This window comes from Juglans microcarpa x Juglans regia, chromosome 2D (assembly GCF_004785595.1).
Source record: "Juglans microcarpa x Juglans regia isolate MS1-56 chromosome 2D, Jm3101_v1.0, whole genome shotgun sequence".
NCBI classification, from domain to species: domain Eukaryota; kingdom Viridiplantae; phylum Streptophyta; class Magnoliopsida; order Fagales; family Juglandaceae; genus Juglans; species Juglans microcarpa x Juglans regia.
This window is the reverse complement of record NC_054596.1, coordinates 19915882-19930605: the sequence shown is the minus strand read 5'-3', so window position 1 is coordinate 19930605 and position 14724 is coordinate 19915882. Positions and strand designations below refer to the sequence as shown.

Here is a 14724-nt window from a genome sequence, read left to right as displayed (position 1 = left end):
GCTCGTCGACCAGGGTGCAAAGCACGTCTATAATAGTCACATTCTTTGTCCTAACACAGAAACATCTTTTTCAAATACGTAGAGTACTCCATGGATACTTCCCACTCATTGAACTAAACCAGAAACCCTTAAAATATCATCATCATGGCATAACAATCCTCGTAGGTTCTACGAACATTGTGTAATCTCGTGAAGAAAACTACAATTTTGTCCTCCATGCCTAGCAACCGAATCGACCGACTGTGGGGAGCCAAAATAATGGATTTTGTTGAGGGTTTGAGCCTGTTAGGCAACAATATTTGGGACTTGGGTTGGGAAGAAGAACAAACATGTCTTCACTTCAATGTTCAAACAAGGATCGGAAAACGATGGGATGATCATGAGAATCAAATGGAATCAGCGGAGCAATTGCTTAATGAGTTTGTATTTTCGATTTGTGGAGGACAAAGAGAGGAGTTGCTTTTCTAGGCAACTAAAGAGGCGTAGCTACAAAGCTAGACCAGAGAGAGCAAAGCTAAATTGGAAAAGGAGCGACGGGAAGTTTTCAAAATGTTTTCTTGAGCTGGAAATCGAAATGCTTGAACCAAAGAGAGCAAAGTTGAAGCACAAGAATGCAAATTGATGGGTGATGGAATCAAGAGCACAAATAACTCAGAGGAAAATGGCGCCAAACAAACCAGAGAGGCAAAAATGAAATAAGCTAAAACCTCAACAGGGAGAGAGAAACCAATTGAAAATTATTTACACATATGAACCATGCTCCAGATGTAGCGATATCCCTATAGCAGTCTGGGAAATATAGATGGAATGCAACATTCGTTGGATAAGCTTTCTAAACTAATTTCTTCATATTTTATAGATACATGGGTTTTACATAACCCATTGAGAATGCTTTAAGATGACATTTTGACATTTCTATCTAGGTCTAACCACAAATCTAGAGAGACTAATACCAATACTATAAGGTGTGGAAGATTGGGGGTGGGGGGAGGGGAGGTTAGAAAAGGTTGAAAATAAGAAATGATAATGGAACACCTCAGGAAAGTTGTTAATCCAATTGCCTCTTTTAAATCCCATAAACTATTCTCAACTTAAATGCTTGCTATTTTATTATATTATTATTTACCATAGTTTTCAGAATTTTAAATTAAATATCCATGCTATATATAACCTTGAAGTGGCATAGTTTCAAAGAGATATGCTATATACAGAATTGCTCTTATTTTATTTTATCTTCTTAGCAATGAGATATTGTTCATTAACTACTATTTTTTTCTTAAAATAAAAGGGCATCCAAAAAGTTAAGCAAAGCAACTTCATATTAATATATATATATATAATAGATAAATAGACATGAACGTAATATACAATACTTTTTTTATTTTATAATATCTAGTCTATGATTAAAAGTCTCTATTCGTTAGAAACAGTAATAAACAGTAAATTTTGTTCATCCACTTTTCCTTCTTTTTTATTGTTTTACCGGTTTTGCCCTATTGTTAAATGCATAAGTCTGTGCGTTTTGCTTTTATTTTAGGGATATAATTATCTTTCGGTGCGTGGTCAAAAACTTTAGTTTTTTTTTTTTTTTTTTTGGTCTCTTTCAATCTTCTTTCTCCACTGTTAGATCATTTCAGTCTTCTTTCTCCACTGTTGGATCAGATTTAGGATACTTAAATAGCTCCCTCCCTTTTTTTCCTCACTTTCCTCTTTTCCCTCTCTCTCTTCTCTACCACGCCACAACCTTTCCCTCCCTCCTAATCTCTTCCCTCTTGGCCTCCTAGTCATCGCGGCTAGCCTCATACCCCAGCAACCTCCCCTCACGCCAGCGACCACCCCCATGGACCCAAGCCACCCTCCCTCCTGCAACTCCCTCTCCCGAATGGGTCTGATATGGGTTCTCCACCATAGCACCATTGTATGCCGTCCCCACGCCACTACACCACCACCATCGAGCTCCCCTTCCTCTAGTGACCACCCCATGCTCTTCTAGCCACCCCTAGCTCCTCCCCCTTTCCCATGCAAAAACCCATCTCTCATGGGTTCTCTCTCTCTCTCACACGGCCAGATTCGCTGCCACAACCACCGTATCGCCTACTCGAGCCACCATTTGCCTTCACCGACCTCCCAAGTTTCTCCATGGCCAACCAAGAACCCAGCCGAGCCTCCCTCTCCATTTCCCTATTTGTGACCCATGACCCAGCCTTGTAACCACCACGATGCCGTTGTGCTCTGCCTCTCATCGCCACCCCAACTACCACTAGACCCCCACAAGGACGGTCGATTTGGATCCATTGTAGCTCTCCACTCAGATCTACCACTCACTACAGCTCAGAACTCAGATCCGTTGCCACATCGGTTGCTTTTGTTCGTTGTGGGCTCTGGTGTGCTGTAACAAAATTTGAGGAAAGCAGAGAAAATGAGCAAAAAGCTGTCTGTGTATTAGTCTCTGTGTGTTTACAGTACAACAAGGTATGTCTATATATAGCAATGTACAATCACGTGGGCATGAGGGAATCAAATTCTAACAGATTGAGACAAATATTTAGACAAAATTACATATTAGCCATTTGGATTTATTCTAGAGGATTCTGCATATTCTGAATTGAGGTGAGGAAATGTTGATGAGCTGTGATGACTCGTGGCACTAGCATCTAAATTGTGTTGCTTTGTTGGCAAACTTTGTACAGATTTTAACACCCCCCCCAACAAAATGGAGAGTGGATGTCAAGAACTCTCATCTTGAGCAAAAGAGAAGACAATAATGGAGATGGAAGAGCTTTGGTAAGTAGGTCAGCCAACTGGGAGCTGGATGGAGCATATGCAGTAGAGATTGTTCATTCTTGTATTTTGTCACGAATAGATGACAATCTAATTCAATATGTTTAGTGCGTTCGTGGAAAATGGGGTTGGCTGCAATGTGCGAGGCAGCTTGCTTGTCGCAGTACAAGGTAGCAGGCTTTAAGTGTGGAACTTTGAGATCAGCAAGGAGATACTTTAACCATACAATTTCACAAGAGGCAGCTGCCATTGATCGGTATTCAGCTTCAGCAGAGCTTCTGGAAATGGTTGTTTGCTTCTTGAATTTCCATGAGATGAGAGATTGACCAAGAAGCACACAATAACCAGTGGTGGATCTTCTGGTATCAGGGCAAGAAGCCCAATCTGAATCACAATAAGCAGTGAGGTGACAAGTGGAAGAAGAAGGAAAGAACAAACCTTGACCTGGAGAGTTTTCGACATATTTCAACACCTTATATGCTGCTTGAAGGTGAGGGAGCCGAGGGGCTGCCATGAATTGACTGAGCAAGTGAGTAGAATAATTCAAGTCAGGTCAAGTAATTGTTAAATATAGAAGTCTGGCAATAAGTCTTCTATACAAAGTTGGATCTTGTAGAAGTGTGCCTTCATCTTTTGATAGTTTGAGGTTAGAATCCATTGGAGTGGAGCTCGGTTTACAACCAAGAAAACCAGAATCATGCAAGATATCTAGTGCGTATTTACGCTAGCAGACTTGAATACCAATAGGATTACGAGCTATCTCCAAACCCAAAAAATACTTGAGTGGCCCAAGGTCTTTGATCTTAAATTTAATATCCAAAAATTGCTTAAGGTCTGAAACAGCTTGTGAATCATTAGAGGCCACTACTATATCATCGACATATACAAGTAAGGCAATAAAAGAGAGGCCAGATTGTTTGGTGAAGAGACTATAATCAGCTTTTTAATCAAGTAACCAGGAGGAATTTTCATGTAGACCTCTTCCAATTCACCATGTAAAAAGGCGTTGTTAACATCAAATTGGTGGAGAATCCAGCCTTTGATAGCAGCGAGTGCCAAAAGTGTTTTGATAGTGACAAGCTTGGCAACGGGGAAAAAAGTTTCGTGGTAGTCTAGCCCCTCTTGTTGTGTGTATCCTTTAGCAACCAATCGTGCCTTGTGTCTTTCGATTGTGCCATCTGAATTGTACTTAATTTTGTAAACCCATTTTGAACCAATAGCTACTTTGCCTAGAGGAAGATCAATGATGTCCCAAGTGTTGTTCAATTCTAAAGCTGCAATTTCACTATCCATAGCTTTACGCCACTCATAAAATTATACTGCTTGTTTATAGGAGGTTGGCTCAGATTCTTTAAGGATGGAAGTGGAAAAAACAGCATGTTGAGGAGATAATTGTGCATGAGATAGAACAGATGATAAGGGGTAAGGATGAGCATTATGTGAAGTACATTTTCCTTTGGAGCTGGACAGTGAAGGAGGAGGCCCAGCAGCTTGTTGACAGTAGTGATCCTGCAGATAAACTGGAGGTTTCTTAGGTCGATCAGATTTTCAAGGAGCTAGATGATGAGTTGTTGAAGTAATGGTTGGTGAGGAGGAGGGTGAAGGTGATGGAGGCGTTGGTGAGTGAGATGATGATTCATAATCTGGTGGAGATGTAATGTCTAAGTCGAGTGGTGGAATAGGAGTGGAAGAGGGAAGAGTGGAAGTGGAATTGGTAATATTTGCCTTAAAAGGAAAGGTTTGTTCATAAAATATGACATCACGGGAGATGAAGACAGATTTATTGTCTAAGTCCAATAATTTATATCTTTTCACCCCAAAGGGATATCCTAGGAGAATGCATTTTCTAGCACGATAATCAAATTTTTGACGATTATGTGTCAATGTAGAGGCATAGCATAGGCATCCAAAAATTCTTAAGTGATTGTAGGTTGGTATGGTCTGATAAAGTAGTTGATATGGTGATTGATTTTGAAGGTTGGGGGAGGGGGTTCAATTTATTAAATAGGTGGCAGTCAGAACACATTCATTCCAATAAGAAATGGGATTGTCGGATTGAAATCTTAATGCTCGAGCTACATTCAATATATGTTGGTGTTTGCGTTCTACAATCTCATTTTGTTGGGGGTTGCAACGCAACTTCTTTGGTGAATGATAATTTTTTTCATATAGAAATTAGTCATGGAAAATTCAATACCATTGTCTGAACGAATGGTTTTAATTTTGGTTTGAAATTGAGTTTCTACAAGAGAGCAAAAAAATTGAAGGATTGGTCTGGTTTGTGATTTTTTATTCATTAGATAAAGCCATGTGGATCTTGTGAAGTCATCAACAATAGTAAGAAAGTATTTAGTACCATCATGTGCCATATGAGACCAAGGTCCCCATATGTCACAATGAATGATATCAAATGGGTGTTGTGCTCGGTTTTGACTAATTGGAAATGGAAGTCTATGATGTTTAGATAAATGACAAGTATTGCAAGGAGGAATTTCATTCATAAACTTGTGATTTGATAACTGCTTTTGTAACAATGAGAGTCGAGAATCAGAGAGATGTCCCATTCTACAATGCCATAAACTATGCTCAGATTGAGTGCAGGAAATAGAGTTAGAAATGGAATGTGAAATGAAAGGTAAAGTAGAGAAGTGGCAGCAAGGGTTGTAGGAGGTACTACTGTTAACTTGAAATGGTATAAGCCATTATGAGCCTCACCCTTCCCAATCGTGCTCCAAGAGGAAAGGTCTTGCACCAAACATTCATTAGTAAAGAAAATGAAACAGCAATTAATGTCTTGAGTCAATTTTATTGCTGAAATGAGGTTAAATTTAAAAGAGGGAATGCAGAGAGCATTCTTGAGGGTAACAGAATTAGTAAGTTGGACTGTGTCTTGATGTGTGACTTGGGCTTGGTTACCATTTGGCATTTTAACATGGAAAGAAATTTTGGTAGGTTCTGAGGTGTAAAGGGAGGTACAACAAATCATATGATCTGTTGCACCCGTATCTATATTATCTATGAAATTTCTGAGTTTGAAAAGTTTGTATTAAAAACTGAGAGACATAATGAAATACCAGCCATGGCAGAAGAGGATGGTTGAGAATTTGTGGTAGGACTCTGCACTTGGTTAACAAAAGGTGGTGAAGTCTGAGATTGCAGCAAAGCTATAAGATGGTGATATTGTTCTTTAGTTAGAACAACCTTTGAGCCATCAGTGAGCAGCTCTCAGTCAGGTAAACTGATTTGGTTAGCAAAAGAGTCATTGCCTTTGTCCCGATTGTAAAGCTTATGGCCTGGAGGATAGCCATGAAGCTTGTAACACCTGTCAACAGTATGCCCAGCAAGATTACAGTGAGTGCAGATGGGTTTTTTTAAATTGGGGTTGGCTTTGAAACATTTTTCTAGAGAATGGCCAGAAATTTTGCAATGAGTACAAAAATGTCTATCCCTCTGTTGAAAACCAAAGTGTTTGGAGGGATCTCGAGTGTTGGAGAAATTTGACTTGGTTGCAAAGGCAAGAGAATCAATGTTGGCGGTGGGGTTGGAAATCTGTTTTCATTTTTCTTCTTGCTGAACAAGGGCATAAACCTCACTCAGACTTGGTGGTGGTTTAATTAAAATGACTTGAGCTTTAATGTTGCTGAAAGAATCTTGAAGTCCCATGAAAAACTTCATCATCCAGTCACGTTGCTGGTTTGCTATGACAGTTTTCATGGCACCACAGGTGCAAGAGGGTATGGTTTCAAAATTCACAAGTTCATTGAGTAAGCTTTTCAGTTTTGAAAAATATAGGCTAACAAAATCATCTCCTTGAGAAAGGGAGTGAATGGACTATTTCAACTCATAAATCCGACGTCCATTGTTTTGTGCAAATCGTTGCTCCAACTCAAGCCAAAGGGCATGAGCAGTTTCAACACACACAACACTATTTTTTATTTCTATGGACATAGCATTTTGCAGCCAAGTTACGACCATGTCATTGCATGCAAGCCATGGTTCTAACAAGGTACTGGAATCAGTAGGTTGACAAAGGGTTCCATCGATGAAACCTAGCTTCTTTTTTATGCGAAGAGATCTTCGAACTGTACAGGCCCAAGATGGCACTAGCATCTGAATTGTGTTGCCTTGTTGGCAAACTTTGTACAGATTTTAACATGTTGTGGGTATGTTGATTTCTTATCATTTTTCTCTTCTTTATCTGGGAAGTGATTCTCATTGGTAGCTCAAAATGTGTTTTTCATTTTTTTTTTCTTGAAATATGTTAAGATCAGTGTCTAGGTCTCTCTGGATCTGAGGGATGATTTCAAGATTTTTTGTTGTCATTGTTTCTAAGAAAAAAAAGTTCATGAATTAAATTAAATTTGATGCATTTATTGAAAATATCATGTGTTGGTCGATATGGGGTTTATATATAAATGATAATGCGTCTTTTGAAGTTTCATTTGTGTTCTTTTTTCTTCTCTCCTGTTTGTAACATCTTTCTCACCCAAGCTCTTCTCTTCCAAAAATCAGATTTCTTCTTAGCTTTCGAGATTCACTCTTTTTTTTTTCCCATATTTTGTGTTGGTCTTACTGTGTGGATTTTTTTCCACTTTTGTGTGTTTCTCTCTGTTCCTGTCCTTGTTGCATGTTTCTTTTCTGGATTTTTCTTAACTCTTTTCTGATCAGGGTATTATTTTTTACTTCTTCTTTAGAACTGATAGATTTTATGAAAGATAGAGACATGCTTCTCATTAGGTAAAAACTAATTGGACTTAACCAAACATAACGGAATCGGTTTCTGGTTTTGGTTGATGAATTTTTTTTGCTTTATTTATTTTTTGATTGTCATCTATATCTGTCTTCTAAAACTTGGATCTTTGTTTTTTGGAAAATTTAAATTTATCGTGTTAGAGTATTTTTTTTTTTATATATTGTTGGATTTGTATATTTTGGATTTGTCATTTCTACTTGTCTTTTTATAAGGTTTAAGGGTTTTAATGAGGTCTTTGTCAAAAAAGAAACAAATGAAAAAAAAATAATAATTGGACTTTAGAGAAAATTTTTATTTATTTATCTTTCTAAAAAAAATATTTAACTTCCATTTTTTCTCCATGTGTTTGGTGTTTTAGTGAATTTTTTCCCTTTATTTATTCTGACTTGTTGGTTTGCTTCTTGCAGGAAATTTGGAGTATTTTATTTGAGAAATGATGGTGTTTTGAGCTTTGTATGTCTTTCAGTTGTTTTTTCAAGCTTGTATATTTTGGTTAGTACTTTGGAGCTCAACCTGCTTTGGACTATGTATATATCTTCCAGTTTTTTATTTTCTCCTGGTTTCTATATTTATGTTGGTATTATTTGAGCAAGTGGGTTAAAAATTTACATTTTTTGAATGTTGGTTCTTTTTTCCCCTTTGTATATATTGTTGGATTTGTAGATTTTGTTATTAATAGGTTAATAAAGTTCTTTTCTTCTTTTTTTTTTTTTTTTTCCTTTTTTTTTTTAAGGAGAACAATTTCATTCATAAAAAACAAACTTATACAAAAAAACAATCCAAATGATATTAGTAATTGAATCAGGGTATGAATCCTCACCATAAACTAATGTCCTTAACACTTAAACCAAACTGAGCAAGTGAGTGTGCTACTTCATTGCAACCTATGTTGGCATATTGAACTACACAAGAATTGAAACGACTTATCAGTTTCCTTGCTTCCTTGATAATATTTTCAATTGCTGCCTTTGAAATTTCTTGTTTAGTAAATTCATTAACTACCAATAAGAAATCACTTTCAATCATAAGATGATGAATTCTAAGATGGATACTAAGCTGAAGGCCCTGAAAAATAGCCAACCCCTCAATCTCCATTGCATTCAAAATAGTTGATTCCTTTTTTGTTGAAGACATCATAACAACCCCCTTCGAATTCCTTAAAATTGCTCTAACTTCGGCAATCAAATCAATTGAAGATAAAGCTCTATCTACATTAAGTTTGAAAGTACAGTACCAGGAAGGGAGAATTCTCATTTGCAGTAATTCTTCACAGCAGGTAAAGGTTTAAATTTTAGTTCTTTGAAAGACCTCTGCATGGTCAATGCATTTTCCATTGCAGCCTCTGCACTCACACACTTCTCCTCAAAGATCTTCATATTTCTTCTATACCAACAACTCTAGCAAATTAGGAAACTTGCATTTCCAACCAAAGATGTTCACCTTAGATGGAAATTGCATAGACCAAATTTCTTTCCATAGCCTCTTCAACAGGGCAGCCCTCAAAGATTCACCACATTGCCTGCTCTAGTTTAAGGATCAAAATAGCCTATAGGCACTCTTAACAGAATAGTCACCATGTGCTTCTTGAGCCCAACAAAGCAAATTAGACCTTCCATGATTCAAGACAATATTCAAAATCTTTGAAGCCACATTAGGTGAAAACATAGCAGTAATTTTTCCCACATCCCACCCTAATGAGCATCATCCATTAGCATATTCACAGTAGCATCTTCTTCAAGAGCAGCAACTCCACTTTCACTCTGTAGATCAGATAGTTTAGGCAACCCAGGTACCTAATAATCTTTTCAAATTCTTATGCCTTGACCAGAACCAATCCTCCAACAACAGCCAACTCCCAATTTATGTATAGTATTCCAAATACCTCTCCACACAAAAGAAGGGTTGTAACCCAGTGTAGCATCCAAAAATTGGTCTCTAGGAAATTTTTTAGCTTTGAAGACCTTATGCAATAGAGAATTAGTATTTTGCATAATTCTCCAACCTTGCTTAGATAAAAAGGCATCATTGAACACACTAAGATCCTTAAAACCCATGCCCCCATCCTGCTTAGACTCACACATCTTGGACCAACTCATCCAATGTATTTTATGTTAATCCTTCTTCTGACCCCACCAGAACTTTGCCATCAATTGCTCAAGATCATTACACAAAGTGGAAGATAGGTTAAAGCAGCTTATAGAGTAAGTAGGAATGGACAATGCAACAGCTTTAATCAAGATTTCTTTTCCACCAACCGAAAGCATCTGTTCTTTCCACCCCTGCAATTTTTTCCAAACTTTATACTTAATATCAGAAAAAGCGTTATATTTGGACCTCCCAACCAAAGGAGGAAGCCTAAAATACTTTTCAATCTGCTAGCTATGCTGCACCCCCTCCCGAAGCTCCAGTATCTCCTCCTTTTTGGTAGTGTGTACATTACTACCAAAAATAATTTCTATTTTTTCTTTGTTTATCTTTTGGCCTGAAGCAACCTCATAACAGTTTAACAGGTCCTGAATCTTCTGATTTCTTCCATAGTAGCCTTACAAAACAAAAGGCTATCATCAGTTAAAAGTAAATAAGATATTCTAGGAGCCCCTCTACACACTTTAACAGCTATGATGTCACCTCTTCCCTCAACTTTTTTTAGCAATGATATTAATCCTTCAGTACAAATTAAGAACCAGTAAGGGGATAGTGGATCCCCTTGTCTAATGCCTCTCGAAGGGATAATAGGACTTTTAGGCTCTCCATTAATCAAAACTGAAAAACAGATAGATTTGACACACATCATTACTAAGGCAATCCATTGAGCATTAAAACCTATTCTGTCCATAACAGATGCTAGACAGGACCATTCTACACGATCATAAGTTTTACTCATATCCAACTTAATGGACATAAAGCCATCCTTGCCATTCCTCTTATTTCTAAAAAAATGCATCAATTCATAAGCCACAAGGATATTATCTGTTATAAGTCGACTAGGGACAAAAGCACACTGAGAGCTAGAAATGATCACTTCAAGCACATTTTTAAGCCTATTTGCTAGTACTTTGGAGATTAATTTATACAATACATTACATAAACTAATAGGCCTAAATTCAGAAATCAATTCAGGCTTGCTTTTCTTAGGGATCAAAGTAATAAAAGTATGATTCAGTGAGGAAGGTATAGTACCAGTTATGAGGATTTGTAATACTGCATTAGTGACATCATTCCTCACAATGTGCCAATACTGTTGGAAGAAAATTGGGGCCATACCATTTGGACTAGGTGACTTGGTAGGATGCATTTGATCCAAAGTTGCCTTGATTTCATCATTAGAAAACTCCTTCAACAAATTAGCATTCATTTCTATAGTAACTTTTTCACTCAAACAATCCAGAAAATCCAAGTTACTATTCTGTTGTTTAGAATTAAACAAAGACTGAAATTAACTTAAGATAATCTGGTCTCTTTCCTCTTCATATTTTCATGTCCCATCTTCACTTTTCAACCATTTAATCTAATTCTTACTCTTCCTCTGAGATGCTTTGTGATGGAAAAATTTTGAATTTCTGTCCCCTCCCTTCAGCAATAAAGCTTTTGCTCTTTGCTTCCACAAAATTTTCTCCCTCTCCAACCAAGGCTACATGTTATTTCTAGCCTGCATTAATACCTCTTTTGAGACCCTACTAGCTTCCTTTAATTGCAATCTCTGAATATTAGCTCAAGCCCTTCTAATATTCATCTATATATGCCCAAATTTCAACTTATTCCATGCTTCTAGCCACCTACTGCAACTACTTAATCTGTCAGCTATTTCAACCATAGACCTCCCTTCAACACTCCCTTGCCAAAACCTTGAATGAGCAAAAATACCATGAATAACTCCAACTGATATTAGCAACAAATCTATCAAGTCTTTCACTAATCACCTGTTGCTCATCTCTTCTATTACACCAAGTAAATATAGGACCCTCAAAGCTCAAATCTATAAGATTACAATCATCAAGCACTTCTCTGAACTCTTGCATTAATCTTTCTGATCTAGGCCTTCCACCCATTTTCTCTTGTTGACATAGCACTTCATCGAAATCACCACAAACAAGCCATGGAATATCCCCATCTTCTTTCAAAGTTTGAAGCAATATCCAAGTTTTTCCTCTTTTCTCAGTTTTTGGATGCCCATACAAACCAAAAAGTTTCCAAACCAACCCCCTATCATCATCCTAAATCTTTGCATCAATGTGGTAGGAAGAGAAGCTCTCAATTGATAAATTGATTTCATTCTTCCATGGCATTACCAGACCACCACTTCTTCCCTCACAAGCTATTGCAAAACATCAATCAAACCCCACTCTAACATATACACGTTCCATCTGCTTAATAGTCATCTTAGTCTCTTGTAAAAACAACACTTTGGAACCTTCCCTCGTGACCAAGTCATGAAGTGCTCTAACTCCTCGTAGGTTCCCAAGCCCACGAGAGTTCTAACTTATTGTTTTCATTAATCTTGGCAGGGTTGCATAGCAGCCTCCACCGTTGGAACACCCCCATCCTCCTTCAAAATAGTCCTCCCACGTTTTGAAACCTTAGCATGCTACACAACAACCTTCCTCTTTCCCTTAACATCCTAGTTCAAAGTGCAATCACTTGGATTCAATTGCAAAGGAAGACCAACTCTAGTCCACTTCTTGCTAGACCTTCCCCTCCTGGGCCTTGAATTTTGATCCACAAAGCTCTATCCCTCTATGATCTTAGACCCATCATCTTGAGTCAACTTATCTGTCAAGACCACAGTAGCACCGAATAACGAATCAGCCCCTTCATTACAAGAAAGAATCTTTTCAGCACCAATTAGGGGATCAGTTACTGCATTACTAGGAAGAATCTTCTGAGAGGCAATTAAGGGATCAGAATCCCTCCCCGATATCAACCTCAGAGGGAAACATCCCATTACTACTTCCTGCATTAATACCCTCCATAATGACCTCCCCTGAATCATGCATAACCAAAGCACTACTAAAGGAGTTGTTCACAACAATTTCCTGATTTCCAGCCTTTAACTCCAGCTGGTTGTCGTTCTGACTCCGATGAAGTAACTGGCGAGAATTCCCGATGGGGCGAGTGCTTTTGACCAGAATTTGCCTTCACTCTTCCCACAGTAGTTCCAACATGCAGCCATGGACCAAAAGGTAGCTTATCAGTATCCCGTACATCTTGATTCCCACTAAGCTCACAGTCTTTCTGCTGATGACCAAGTTTACCACACATATAACAAAAGTTTGGCAAGCGTTCATAAGCAAAACGAATCCAGCCTGAACCAAACTGACCAAGATTCATAGTGATGCCACGCATAAGAGGCTGAGAGATATCAAGCTTTATTCAGATCCTTAGATACTCACCCCATGCCACTTCACCCTGCTCCCCATCAACTTCGTCCACAATGCCAATCTTATTACCAATGAGTCTCCTCCACCTCTTCATTCATAGCATTTAAGGGCATGTCATATAGCCTGCTCCACAAAGAAGCCTCATGAAGTATTATTTTCGTTTCTTGTAAGTCCCCCTCCAGATGCTTCAAAAGAACAAGATTATGATCAAAAGACCAAGGCCCCTCTCGAAGAGCACGTTGTTTGTCACGATCAGCCTCAAATTCCACTAGAAATAATTTTGAGCCCAGATCCTTAATGCTCACCTTGTATACAGGTTGCCAGACTTTCCTCATCGTGTTCTTGAGAGCCTCTCGATTATAATAACGATTAGTTAACAAGGACATCACCAAACAACATTCCCCACGTGCTATATTAGATTTTAAGAGAGTAGATTCCACATGAATCTCGCCCTTCTCCTTCTCAGATAAAGACAAATGTTGGCATAGAAATTCGAGGTCCTCTGCCATCGAGACAGCAAACGAAACAAAACATACGAGAAAGGACCTGTACTAAGACAAGAGAGAATCCTCTACTGAGAGAGGAGACCCCTTGAAGAATTTCTTTTCTTTTCTATTTTAGGCTTATAGTTTTTTCTTTTTTCCATTAAAAGTCAAGGGTTTTATTAAAAACAGACACATGCTTCTCATTCGATTTGTATGGTATTGAGTTTTATGTTATTTTTGGTTCAATACATGGGCTTGACAAGACGTACTAACCTAATTTTTGTTTATCTTTTGAAAAATTTAAGGTAAAAAAAATGTTGAAAAATATTATCCACTGAAAGAAAATGTTGGTCCTTTTTTCTGGATATCCAAAAAGCTTGACTTAACAAAATTTGACTAAACCGAATGTTTATTTATATATCTGTTAAAAATGTATAAGGTTTTTAGGAAAAAATTTCAAGGAAAAAATTGTTTGTTTCTTTTTGGCTTCTTTTTATCAAGTCATTTTAATTCTGAGGTATTTAATTCGAAAAAGTATATTTTATTCTATTTTAAAAAGAAATTAAGAATTAGACCTAACCAAACACGAGTAGTTGGTTTATGCTATTTTATTTGTCAGAATTGATAAAGAATTCTGAGGGACAACTCTGAGGTATTTATCGGAGAAAACGTATTATCTTTTTATTTTCTAATCTATCAAAACATGTAATTATTATATTTCTCTAACCTATCATTATCTAAACATATTTGCTAAAATTTACTTTTTAACCATTAAATTTTTCAATAATCAATTTTTTTTACAAAATCATATAAATTTTGTTAAAAAAATTTAAATTCATCCAACTAGGTAAACATGCTTTATACATTTACCACCTTCTTAGTATATATGTGTATATATATATATATATAGTATATATATATATATTAGCAGCGTTTGCCCATTTGCCTAATTGAAAATTATGTGTCCAAAAACATAAAATTGTTGAAAATAATGTTAAAGTTGTATGGAAGTTTTAGCTCTACAAATAAATCATATTTGACGGTAGAGATCAATGCATGCATGTCATGTCACCTCCAACTATGCAGAAGATGTAGTGAGATCGTATGAAGCTAATCCACCCTCTCTATTCATGCTCTCCCTTCTTCTTCGTTAATTAAGAATATTATGTGATTTAAATAATGTTAAAAACTCTAATTATTTATATGGTTTTACTTTCTTAAAAATATTTAGCAAAACTTCATGAACGATTAATATTTTATAAATTAAAGTGATTTTAAGTGTATGATATGGTATTTATATTTTAAATATCTATTTTAAGTTAGTTTA

General features: G+C 37.0%; 1 protein-coding gene and 1 long non-coding RNA gene across 2 annotated transcripts; both read right to left on the bottom strand.

Annotated features, from left to right (window-relative positions):
• Nucleotides 1-2742: 2742 nt before the first annotated feature.
• Nucleotides 2743-4896, bottom strand: LOC121250597. The gene is made up of 3 exons (XR_005937817.1): nt 4230-4896; nt 3220-3302; nt 2743-3140 (listed from the first exon to the last, which is right to left on the bottom strand). It is a non-coding gene; the product is annotated as an uncharacterized LOC121250597 (long non-coding RNA).
• Nucleotides 4897-12541: 7645 nt separating this feature from the next.
• LOC121249349 lies at nt 12542-13421 on the bottom strand. The gene is made up of 2 exons (XM_041148060.1): nt 12999-13421; nt 12542-12883 (listed from the first exon to the last, which is right to left on the bottom strand). Exons 1-2 carry the CDS (start codon nt 13419-13421, stop codon nt 12542-12544), a joined length of 765 nt encoding a protein of 254 aa, XP_041003994.1.
• Nucleotides 13422-14724: the final 1303 nt, after the last annotated feature.